Raw genomic sequence first — 10,999 nt, 5'->3', positions numbered from 1 at the left:
GGGTGTCGAGGTCGATGGGGATTCGCTAGCCATGAAGGATATAGGAGCATGAGATATGATTAGTAGTACAGTCGACACCCTCCTAACCCATACCCCTGGTAACCCATAAACTCCCGAAACCCATAAGATTTTGGCTTTCCCAAGTCGGGATAGGGGGAATTCGACCCCATAACCCATAGGCCCCTGGTACCCAATAACCCATAGCTTTCTAGGGCCCAAAACCCATACGGTAATAGGGCTCACATTGAGATTACGCTCATCGATAACCTTTGCAATACTCGATGCATGCTTCCCAGAGTCCTCCCAGTGTCCATCCATGCTCCGACCACGTTGTGGGTAGGTGAGTCTGTTCGAAATCTCATAGCGCTCTCTCAAAGGGTCAGTAGACGCCTTTCCAGCGCTCGCTAACTGGGACTAATCAGGGGCGCTTATGAGGCGCTTAAGTTCTCGCAGCCCATAACCCCTCAAAACCCATATATTCGGGCCTGTCCCGAGGGCTATGGGTTAAGAGGGTGTCGACTGTAGTAGATGCAGGGAGAGATGAATCTCGGCGGCGACGATAACCGGGCGATGAGGACATCAATGAACAGAACATTGCGAGGCGGAACAGGGCGGGTATGCCCATAACCGGACTACCGACGCGCATGTGGATATGGGGCACGTGATGTCACCAGTCAGGCGCTCATATCAACGCAGATCCACGCTCTTCAGCGAATGGCCCCTTACACACTGCTAGAGAGCGACTCAAGTACTCCCACAGAGGCTAAGATAACTGGAGTATTTTCTGTGCATATATATCTGCTCGAACATGCTTGAGTACCTCGCCTACGCGAACCTGCTCAGCTGAGGGAGCCCCCAGTGCGGGGTGGAAGAAGGTAGAAGCCAAGCTTTGGAGAGACGGAGATAAAGAGAGTCTGTAAACCCAGATCACCCAGACATCAGACAGCATGCACCTATCCTCATGTTTGTAATCATATTCTGAGGGAGACACCATGAAAGCGCTGACAATTTGCCGCATCGGCGGCACAGAGGGTTATGGAGTCGCAGTCAGAGGACATCATGGCTCTAAGATGACTTTCACCCGAGCCGCGATACTTCAGTAACTGCCAATATTGAGGTACCCAATTCAGGTCAACAGGGTCGAGGTGGCAGTCGCGTCGGTGGGGGTAGCGCAGAATCCAATCCAACATGTCATACATCACGAGACATACATATGGGTTTTCCTTTTCTCACTATAACTTTGCCGCATACGACGTAATACCGTGAACCTCATCAAAACTTAATGCCTCCACTCTGATGGAGCGATTGGTGCCTGCCTTGGTCCCTTAGACCGGTGAGACCTGGGGGCCTTGTGCCATCCCAGATTAGAGCGGTGAAGGAAGAGGAATTGGGAGGCACACCTATACATGGTCCAAGAGTCAAAACGAATAGTCACTAAGCGATCAGAGTTGGAGAGCAGACTCACCCCGAGAAGGCCGGCCACACGATCGCACGTCCAGGTCTGACCAAGGAGAGCGGGGCACCCTGAGCATTCGGCATCCGTAGTACAATTTATGATATCGCAAGCAGTCTGGCGAGCCTCGAGCTTCCCAGGAGCAGCGGCAGCGATGGCGGCTCCGGCGTTGATAGCACAGAGGGCGACGGCGAGGTTGACAATGGCAGCGGTGAAACGCATGTTGTAGGATCTACGAGGAGGGAAACAACTGTGAGCATCAAGGCTATGAGCAGAGAGTCGGATGCATGCTTACTCAGAGTGGTGTTCTTGTGTTGCTAGTGCTCAGCGAGGAATTGCTGCAGAATCCCTTGCCTTCCGCCCTCTTTTATATTCAAGGACAGAGTTGTTGTATGTCCCATAAATAGTCGTATCGCTGGGTGATAATGTGTATTGTGCATATGAAAAGACTAATACCTAATATGCTCGAGTTCGTGCTTCCAGTTGCATGATTGGACTTAGCATGGCAACACGCTGTCTATGACAGCATCGAAAGCGGTGTCCGATAGAACTCGCATAGGGCCGGAAGATCTTCGACGCTTCACCCGCCACCGACTACCCCGAACTGGTGTAGACTCCACACCCATTCCAGATAACGATAAGACAGTCGGTGAGTCACCAACCAGATATCTGACAGTCTCCTGTAATGCAGCTACTCTCTAAATACACGTAGGCACCTCATCGATGAGCTACATACCTCTTATGGTTTATCCCTATACCATCGCGACCTGAAAGCTACGATTGCTTTTCCAAAGATCGTCATGGAAAGGCTTTCGAAACGCATCATAAATAGAGTGAGCCGCTGTTACGGCAAACTTTCCGTTTCAATGTTGCACCGACTTGTCAATGATCAATACAAGCCATCTATCACTTTAGCTACTGTGGTACCTACAGATGTGTGGAGGCGAGTGCGCAGTCTTGCCGAATATGCCATTGGAAGACATCAGTCAAGCGTTTCGCAGCTGCCCATTTGAGACCAACCTACAATTTCGCGAATGCTGATCCTTGAGATTGCTGAATCATGGATCACCGTAATCGGCCTCTGGCTAAGCAATTGCTCAAGCTAGGAACCTCATGGAAATGAGTGCGGAAATCCACCGTGATGGGACGTAGAGCCGGTTAAAGGCGGCCAAATGATTGCTGTCTAGTAGGTACCAGTCTGCACTCGATGACAATGGGCTCACAACCTGATTGAATTAGGATGCAATGCGGCAAAGTCACGCTATTTCTACGCAGACCGCAGTCCAGGATCCCGTGAATTCATGGAATACTTCAGATATTCTGGATTAACTCTCGCTCGCGGTCTGCGTGAGTCAACGCTTACCTCCACAGGCGCAGCTAAGACCACTTAGGGGGGGTGCTGTCAAGTAACACTCACTGACCTGCACACCATCACTGCTGAAAAGAGGACTTTCGAGCAAAAGATAGTTGTACGGTCATCCAACGGTATTCATTCGGCTGTGCAAGGGCACCAGGGCTGGAATAAGAGGCTGGGATGCCATTCCGGAGCGGATGCCACGTACGCCCTTCAGTGGCCGAAGCGAAGAGAAACTCAGTGCCACATACCTGCACATGCACCCGACAAGATGCACCGACCCAGGCGGGGCCGAAATAAGGTTGTGTTACTAAACCACTGGAGCGCACGTTGGACGTATATGCCATTTACGGGGACCGGATGGATCAAGATCTATCACTCAACCTTCAACGGCGGCGATTGAGTGGCCTGTATTGAAGAAGAACGTGTCATAAGAGGGAAACAAGGGACCTAGAAGCCGGGTCGAACAAGGTCAGCTGGGCGCACGGTGCGGAACTAGTAAGGGGCAAATGTCAATCAGGTTCACAGAATGAGCGACGCCACTCACCCAGACGACCTCCATAAGCCATATTATCCGCGAGTTCGCTCAGGATGGCGCTCTGTGGGGCTCAAAGTATTGGAGTTGTGCGTCTCCAGAAAGACAGTTTCAAGGTACGCTGACATGACGGGAATTTGTAGACGCTGACCTTTTATCTCTGTTTCCACTCGCTGTCACTTTCCTGCCTTGAGCGGGTGACAATTGTTCACCTCGCGTCGCACATTCACGGGACTCCTTGCTGAGCACATGCTCCGTGTATCAAGCGCACGCGGGATTACTTCCTCCCTGTCTCCACCAGCGTGGTCCCAGCGCGCGATCCTGTAGGCCTAGTTTTAGGTCTAGTGCGGAATAGCCTACTCGTCCTCGACATTCGTATGAACAACTTTCTCCGAGCTGCGGCGTGCACGCACCGATTAAAACGGCCGCATGGCCTAACAGTACAGTACCCTAACGGCGCGGGCCCGTACTGCACACACGATCAATCCATCACGCGCAGCGCCCGACGTCAAACAGTGATAGTCCCGGAGACGAGTCTATGCTATTGCCAGACAGCACGATGCGGGTTTCGTCCTTCCTGAAATGATACAAGCGAAGTCAACTCACAAGATCGCCCCGGTGCCACGGCCCCTCGAAGGATCTATCTGTCGAGGCAGATGTCAACACAATCCGCGCAGGTTGCGACGGTACACCTCAGATGGAGTAGGTGCAGAGCCCTCAACAGACGTGAAGAGAACAGGTGCGCAGAAACAGATCGAGAACGTAGATGTTAGCAGAACGACGGGCATGACATGGACTGTCGCCAACTCTAGTGGAGAGCCTCGGACGCCTGCTACACATACCATACATACACCGGACGCACATGGGGAAGCGACTCGGCGCGTACCATGCACGACAAGCATGACATGTATGTGAAAGATAGCCGGATTGCCATGAGTCGTTCGATGCTGTAGGCACGGACGGGTTTTTGGTATACCACGGGGTACTTGATTTTTCGTGGCGGCTACGCTAGGCGTAAACCGGGTTGCTCCGGCTGGCCGCACCGGGCTCTCTGCCATCGCGAGGATCGCCGGGGTGGTCAATGTCGACTACGCCTCCTTCGCGAGGCGGTATCATGTACTCGAGTGCTAAGCAGTATTAGATTTGTACTGGTTCGGATACACCTAGCTTTTTGGCAAGTACGTCTAGAGGCCTTCTTGGAGGTCCATGTGGATGCTGCGGATTTCCGCCACCCACTCGCGATACATAACTGTGACGCATGAACGTGGCACAACGCGGAGAGCAGAACAGAGCTATTGGCACAAGGGACCAAACACGATCAATACTCTGTCAGAAGCCAACGAATTGGCGCGTAATGTTCAACTTCGCAGCAAGTCGACATCTGCACTTTCCACGTATCGAGTCGGAAGGCAGATGCCTGTCGCAGTTGGGATCACGACAGCGTCCCTATACCGGCGCTGGCGTTCAGCTGTTGCAACCAGCGGGTGAAGTCGGCGAATGTCTTCGGAATCTCGCTATCGTCCCGAGAGACCGAATCAAGCGGTGCGGCTCGGAGCCCTTGAGCCAATTCCTCGGGTAGGATAACAAGCTGTTGGGGAGGCGACGTTGCATGCGAGGCTGCACGCCCAGAGGGGCGAACAGGCCCAGAGAGACGAACGGTCTGAGACAGGGATCCAGCCTCGTTTGAGGCGCCCTCTATAGAAGTACGCGAAAAGGCGAAATGATTGCGGAAGAGTGAGTGCTGAGGTGCTAGCAAGACACTACAATGATATCCTCACCGAGCGTGGCCTCTTCCACCTTTGGAATAAGGAGCAGTGACGACGGATTCATCGCTGGTGTCAGGTGCCCCGTCGAGTCGCCGCTTGGATGATGCAGCGGTAACGACGGAAGCGGAGACTGACAGAGGGATGACGGCGAACCCTGTACAGATTGATAGTCGCTAGGGCCGGACGATGACCCTGAAGCGAGGATGTCGGGGGCAGCTAGTGCTAAACTCGGAGTATGTATATCAGCCGAAGGCCCTGCGACCCATTTCTGATGGAGTGGTGTAGATTATGTGGTCAGTCCTCAACCTTGCCGCTCCAAGTGCTCGCGTGACGTTACCTCATCTATCGAGCCTTGCCGACTGGAAGCTCGACGAAGGAACGCATATGTGAGTATGTGTTCGGGAAAGACATCGTCCCCTAGGCTCTCCGCCCAGATCTCCGCCATTTCAATGGAAGGGTCCGGGTCCTCTTTGAGCAGCACGTCCAACTTCGATACGACGGATATAGGATCTGCATTGTATACAAAGAGTAAGCAGGAGAGATAGTAGGACACGCGAGAGACGAACCGATATGGGGCATCGTGGACGGCGATTGGTACAGATCACCTGTGGAGACTGTTGAAACCATTCCTAAGAGCGCTCGGGTACATGAAAGACCGTTCGCACCCTTCCGTCGTTTGTGGCCACGTCCCATTGGCAGCTTGGCGCCTGGGTCCCTCATTTTCGACCTAGTATTCGAGAAATACTGTTTGACGTGATGGGCAGTGTAATGCTCGCAGCCAGGGATGTGCCTGACTTTCTCTGCAAGCGCTTTTTGTGCAGCGTCGTCCGGGCGCCGGGAGACATTGCAAAAGTAGTCTGCGCAACGTCCACGTCATGAAGTCAGCATCGAGTTCTCTTCCACACCCCATAGCCTGCGTGCGTAGGTGCAGACTCACCATTAAGGAGATTGTACGCCTCTGGTTGCAAGCGCTTCCATCTTTTTTTGTGAGCCTCCGATCGATCCATTGTGGGACTTTCAGAAGAGGAGCTGTGGGCGATTGCTGCGTCCTCTGCTGGCGTAGTGATGGCAAGCCATTGGAGGTGCGTCAGCGCTTCAGCGCTAATGCCTTGGTTACATAAGAATCCCTGAGTCGCGATCTGCGTGAAAAGCGTCGATCTTGGTGAAAGGGGAAGCCTCCCAGTAGGATTGAGAGAGACGTAAAACAAACCGTGGGACAATTGGAGTCGACAGACACCGCTCGAAAATGTGGGAAAGAGGCGTCACGCTTACATACGTCCTCTATGTCAGTATTACATACAGAAGCACGGCATGAAGGGAATGTTAGGCATGCGGATGGGGCTTCATGCATACGCTCGTTGTACGGGCTGAACATGAGCGACCTGAAAGAAACGCGAAGCAAGGCAGAGATCGTCATCTACGAAGCGCGCCTCATACACCATTCTCGGCACCTCGGCGCAGCCGTTCCACCAATCATCGCACAGCATATGATTACGTCATATTCAGAAGACGTATTGATGTGGCAGGCACATTTTGCGGCTGCGTCGTTTGCGCCCATCGTCTCCATCCCCGAACATTCCGGACTTGATAGCCACCCATACATAACCTTCGCCAAGCTCTCAATGGGCAGGCATCTCAAGAGCTCGTTGATCGAGCATGGCAGTGTCTTTGACCTTGAAGAGGTACCAGTCTCCCAGGATGCCCCCGCCGAAGAGCTTCAGTCGAGTACTAGCGCCTCTACTCCAAAGAAGACCTCGCGGCGCCTGCCTCAGGAGGCATATACAATCTTCAACGGTAGGCCATCGGTAGCATCAGTGTAATACCGTGAAACTCACCGGGATGATGGATAGACTACTTCTTCAGTGTCAATCGGAATCCCCGAAGGAACGAATGCGCTGTCCTCGCTGCAAGGGTACAGTACCTCCCGGGCTGCGAGATGCACACGGCGAAGCAGGTCCAGAAGTACTTTGAGAAGTTGCGCGCCAAGCATCGCGTGACGCTGGACGTCCAGGTGAAGCGCGAGCTCGTGGAGACGCCCTTGACACTGTCCCGTGAGCTCACAATCCGAGCACCTGCCAGATCGCTGCAGAAAGTGTTTTAACTGTATTTGAGTAGATAAAGTATGGTCGAGGGTGGGACCCCCTGCGGGCGATGTGCTCAGCGGTCGAGCGCAGGACCCGCCGTGCTCGACTGGCACTGGGCCTCAGGGCGCGGTACGTGTTCGTTCTGCACCGTATGTAAATGTGGTGAGTAGCCCTATTGACAGCGTTGTTCGATCCAGCAGGAAGCTCTTTCTGCTTCAATCTCACAAATCTCACTGCCTTCTTCGGGACCTGCTTGGGAGAAAATAGCTTCGAGCAGCTCCCCGTCTGCTGCTTCGCAGAACATTCTGCTCCTCTCGACACAAGCAGCACCTTCACACCAGAAGAGGAAACCGAACAAGAAAATCGCCCGTGGGGGCTACAATCTCATGGACGGCACGTCTACCACTCATACTCATTGCGAGACTGCGTGCTCATCAGGAGTTTATGCGCCAAATACCAGACTTCTTCACACACATCAGCAAAACTCCCAGTCGGCCTCAGCGGCTCGAGCTACTGGAGAAAGTACGGCATTCAGAAGGGTGTGAGCACTACACGCTCAAGAGCCTCACCGCCTACTTCTATCATCTGAGAACTCGGAAACATCGAGTTCCGCGTTCGGGTGCCGGTGCCAATGCGGAGGAACCAGACTCGGAGTTCCAGTCAAACAAGGGTGGGTATATGCGTCATGTTATTGCCATAATCGACGTAAAAGGCAATTATATATATATAACTGCTAACGCACATGTTCCTGTTCATCCAAGCCGCCCTCGTCAAACAAGAGCCTTACGACGACTCGCTTCTCGTCTCTCCCGTATCTCCCGACCAAGATGCACCTCTGCCTTCGCCCATCTTAGTCCTCTCTGACTTTGATGGTCCCGCACAGTCCTCAACGCATATATGGTCGGTCGCGCAACAATCACCATTGACGCACCAGTCGGCATCTGCAAGCATGCAGTCAACGCTCGTTCAACAACCTCCTTTGTTCCCATTGACAGGCCTGCCCCTACAATCTCCGCCACTCGTCCCATTCTCGTACACAATCCTTAACAGTCCTGTCGCCCAGGAAAAGTCGCCATTACCTGCTCCCCGCCCTGAGTTGCGCCAGCTACCTCCTGGTGCAGCGGAGGCTCCAGAGCCTGGATCTGCCGCCGCTGCCACCCAGGCGACCAATCACCCTTCAGAATCAGACGTTGCAGGAGACACTAGTACTGGTGTTCTGCCTCCGTCCCCCGAATCCGACTTGAGCCCCGAAACGAAGACGCAACCCAAATCATCTAGGACCTATCTGGCGCCTGAGGCTCACAAACTTCTCGAAGGTCATTTCCCACCTTCCCTCTATCGTGTTTCCCCACAAACCTGCGCTCATTGATACCGTCTCGATTTTATAGACTACTACGTCACCGTCAGCATGAACCCCAGCAAGGCAGAGAAAGCCGCCCTCGCCAGCCGGGTCTCCGCTGCTATCGCTGCTGGCGTGGCGTCGGCTCCGTCGCAAGTGGGGAGGGCTTGCGAAGGCGACCGTGCACCTGACATTCCTATGTCCCACAATCTGACCGGCGCTGTAACGGATGCCCAAATTGAAAACTGTGAGTAATATTACGCATATTTGTTTGCACGCGCTAGTTGTGTTGATACATTTACCGACGAACATCAGCCTCCGCCTTGGACGTCGTCTCTGTGTCTGGGTGTGCTATAGGGATGGAGCACCAGTCGCAGCAGTCATCTCCCGCCTCAGTCGAGAATCGAGAGTTCAGGTCTGCTATCGCTTCCGAACCAGGCGTTCCCGCCTCTGAGGAAGCCGGATCTTTGTCGATGGAGGAGGCAGCTGGTGCCCAGGGAAATACACCTGACATTTCGATGTCTCCGGACCCCCACACCTCCGCACGGGATGTTCAACTTGCAGATAGTGCGTCGTTTATGTACTACGGTTGCATGAGCAGTACTGAGACAGCGATGGGCTATTGTCATTCTTATCACTAAAAGTCGATCAAGGGTCTGGATTTGCGCCCGCTGAATCACATCATCAGCAGTCTGTTTTGGACGCTGTGCGGCCCCATCCACATGGGTCATTTCAAGCCGCGGGAAAGCATACGCGGGAGCTCGGTGTCACTGTCTCTGCTAGGGAGACGATCGATACAGCTCCAGGATCGGACGTGGAGAATGACAGCGCTGGTGCCGTACTTCCCGATACCGACCCAATCCCCGAGCAGAAGAAACCACGGAACCTCCCGCCCGAAGCTCATAATATCCTTGCCGGTCAGTTGTCACATCTTGTCAACTTGTGCACCCCGCACATCGTATTGATTGACTGTGTCACTCGTGTAGACTATTACGCTACCGTCGGCGTTAAGCCCAGCAAGGCCGATGAAGTGGTGCTTGCGAACCAGATCAACGCGATCCCGGGCTGCGAGAGTTTCTCAGCGAGGAACGTGCATCGGTGGTTCAGAGCAAACAAGTATTTCAAGAACGGGAGATGCGCGGTGCGGAAGGAGGACACCGCGAGCGGAGGACAGCGAAACGCGGAGCAAACTCTAGTGGGCGGGGTCAAGGTGGCAGTGGGTAAGTTGTCTTCATCTCGCGATCGAAGTTGTCCCATGTCATGTATGGAGCTGATGGGCTGGCGTCCTAGACTCTATTGCGTGCGAGGCGCAAGACGTTCCGGGTGGCACTGCGGAGGCTGCAATCCAGGACGAAGCGGGGCAAGACTCGGGCAAGCCTGACGTTCCAATGTTGTTGAACCCAGACGCAGCGGTCCTGGCAGTTCGTGAAGAAGAGTCTGTCATTCCTCTGTTTGACTCGACTTATGCTTCAATGAAGGACTCGATAAGCGGTATGCGCAATTCCCTGTTTGACAGTGAGCATCTTGTTCATCGATGTATGTTCATATAGCTGGAGCGATGGAACCGGACACTTCGCCCGCAGTCGACTATGATGCGAACACAATCCTCCAACTTGCGACGCAATTGCAGGGCGTGTTTGCGAGGTCGCCGGAGTTACATGAAGACCAACCTGTTACCTTCGCCAGATTTGCTGCCTGGCTCGAGACACGGAACATCGGGCTCTGCACATAGAGTCGGTGCACCCCGATCAGGACAGGACGCTTTCCACTCTCTTCAGATTTCCGACTTCGCTTTTTACAATACCATCAGTTATAATCTATAGCTATGTATATATTTGATACCCCTCCTCGCATGTCCTTCAGCAGATGAGCAGCCAATGTGAGGACTGCCACACGACGGGCAGCGCTCAGAATCCCTCCGCATGAAACGGAGGTCTGTTTTCGAGACAGTCCTAACTTGTCCCTTTGCCGACGTGCGCTAAAGAATGCTGAAGGGTTGTCCACCGCGTTTTACACCCTCCTGGTACAGGGGCGAGTGCTTGCAAATAAGTGTGTATTCGCAGAGTGGTCGGAGTAGTAGCTGATGAGAAAGTTGCGCTCTGACCAAATCATGATACCTGTAAATAGATAGCTTTGGGTTAAAAGGTTGGGGTTGAACTAGATCATCTAATTAAGATGTTGATAGCTCTCCGGGTTGAGGTTCGAGTAGATGCGCCCCTCTAGGGGTCATATAGGTCTCGTGTTTGAGGCTTGAACATATGATTGGCTCGAGGCTTGATATATATGACATGGTCTTGTCTACTACAGATGTAAGCTCACGAGCCAGTCTTGTATGGAATAATATAGAAGGTTATGGGTATTATGGGCTATATCGGGTACAAACAGCGCCAAAGAACGCGCTCGCGGGCCAGCACGCCACCGCGCATCGCGTTGCGCGCACTCAGCCGCCCACCGCTCGCCACCGCCTG

At 53.5% G+C, this 10,999-nt stretch overlaps 2 protein-coding genes across 2 annotated transcripts; one reads left to right on the top strand and one right to left on the bottom strand.

Annotated features, from left to right (window-relative positions):
• Nucleotides 1–4,774: 4,774 nt before the first annotated feature.
• On the bottom strand, nt 4,775–5,687 carry DICSQDRAFT_174942 (uncharacterized protein; the record flags this gene model as incomplete). The annotated part of the gene is made up of 4 exons (XM_007370806.1): nt 4,775–5,037; nt 5,121–5,376; nt 5,446–5,618; nt 5,675–5,687. 4 exons carry the CDS (start codon nt 5,685–5,687, stop codon nt 4,775–4,777), a joined length of 705 nt encoding a protein of 234 aa, XP_007370868.1.
• Nucleotides 5,688–6,823: 1,136 nt separating this feature from the next.
• Nucleotides 6,824–10,376, top strand: DICSQDRAFT_141281 (uncharacterized protein). Its single transcript, XM_007370805.1, has 12 exons — nt 6,824–6,902; nt 6,959–7,159; nt 7,224–7,321; nt 7,390–7,585; nt 7,653–7,862; nt 7,954–8,508; nt 8,581–8,778; nt 8,847–9,098; nt 9,176–9,448; nt 9,518–9,751; nt 9,822–10,022; nt 10,082–10,376. Exons 2-12 carry the CDS (start codon nt 7,045–7,047, stop codon nt 10,261–10,263), a joined length of 2,514 nt encoding a protein of 837 aa, XP_007370867.1. The 5' UTR covers nt 6,824–6,902; nt 6,959–7,044; the 3' UTR covers nt 10,264–10,376.
• The last annotated feature ends 623 nt before the right edge of the window (nt 10,377–10,999 follow it).

This window comes from Dichomitus squalens, assembly GCF_000275845.1.
Source record: "Dichomitus squalens LYAD-421 SS1 unplaced genomic scaffold DICSQscaffold_77, whole genome shotgun sequence".
In the NCBI taxonomy this organism is placed as follows: domain Eukaryota; kingdom Fungi; phylum Basidiomycota; class Agaricomycetes; order Polyporales; family Polyporaceae; genus Dichomitus; species Dichomitus squalens.
The sequence above is the reverse complement of the archived record's forward strand: the minus strand, read 5'-3'. Positions and strand labels throughout refer to the sequence as shown.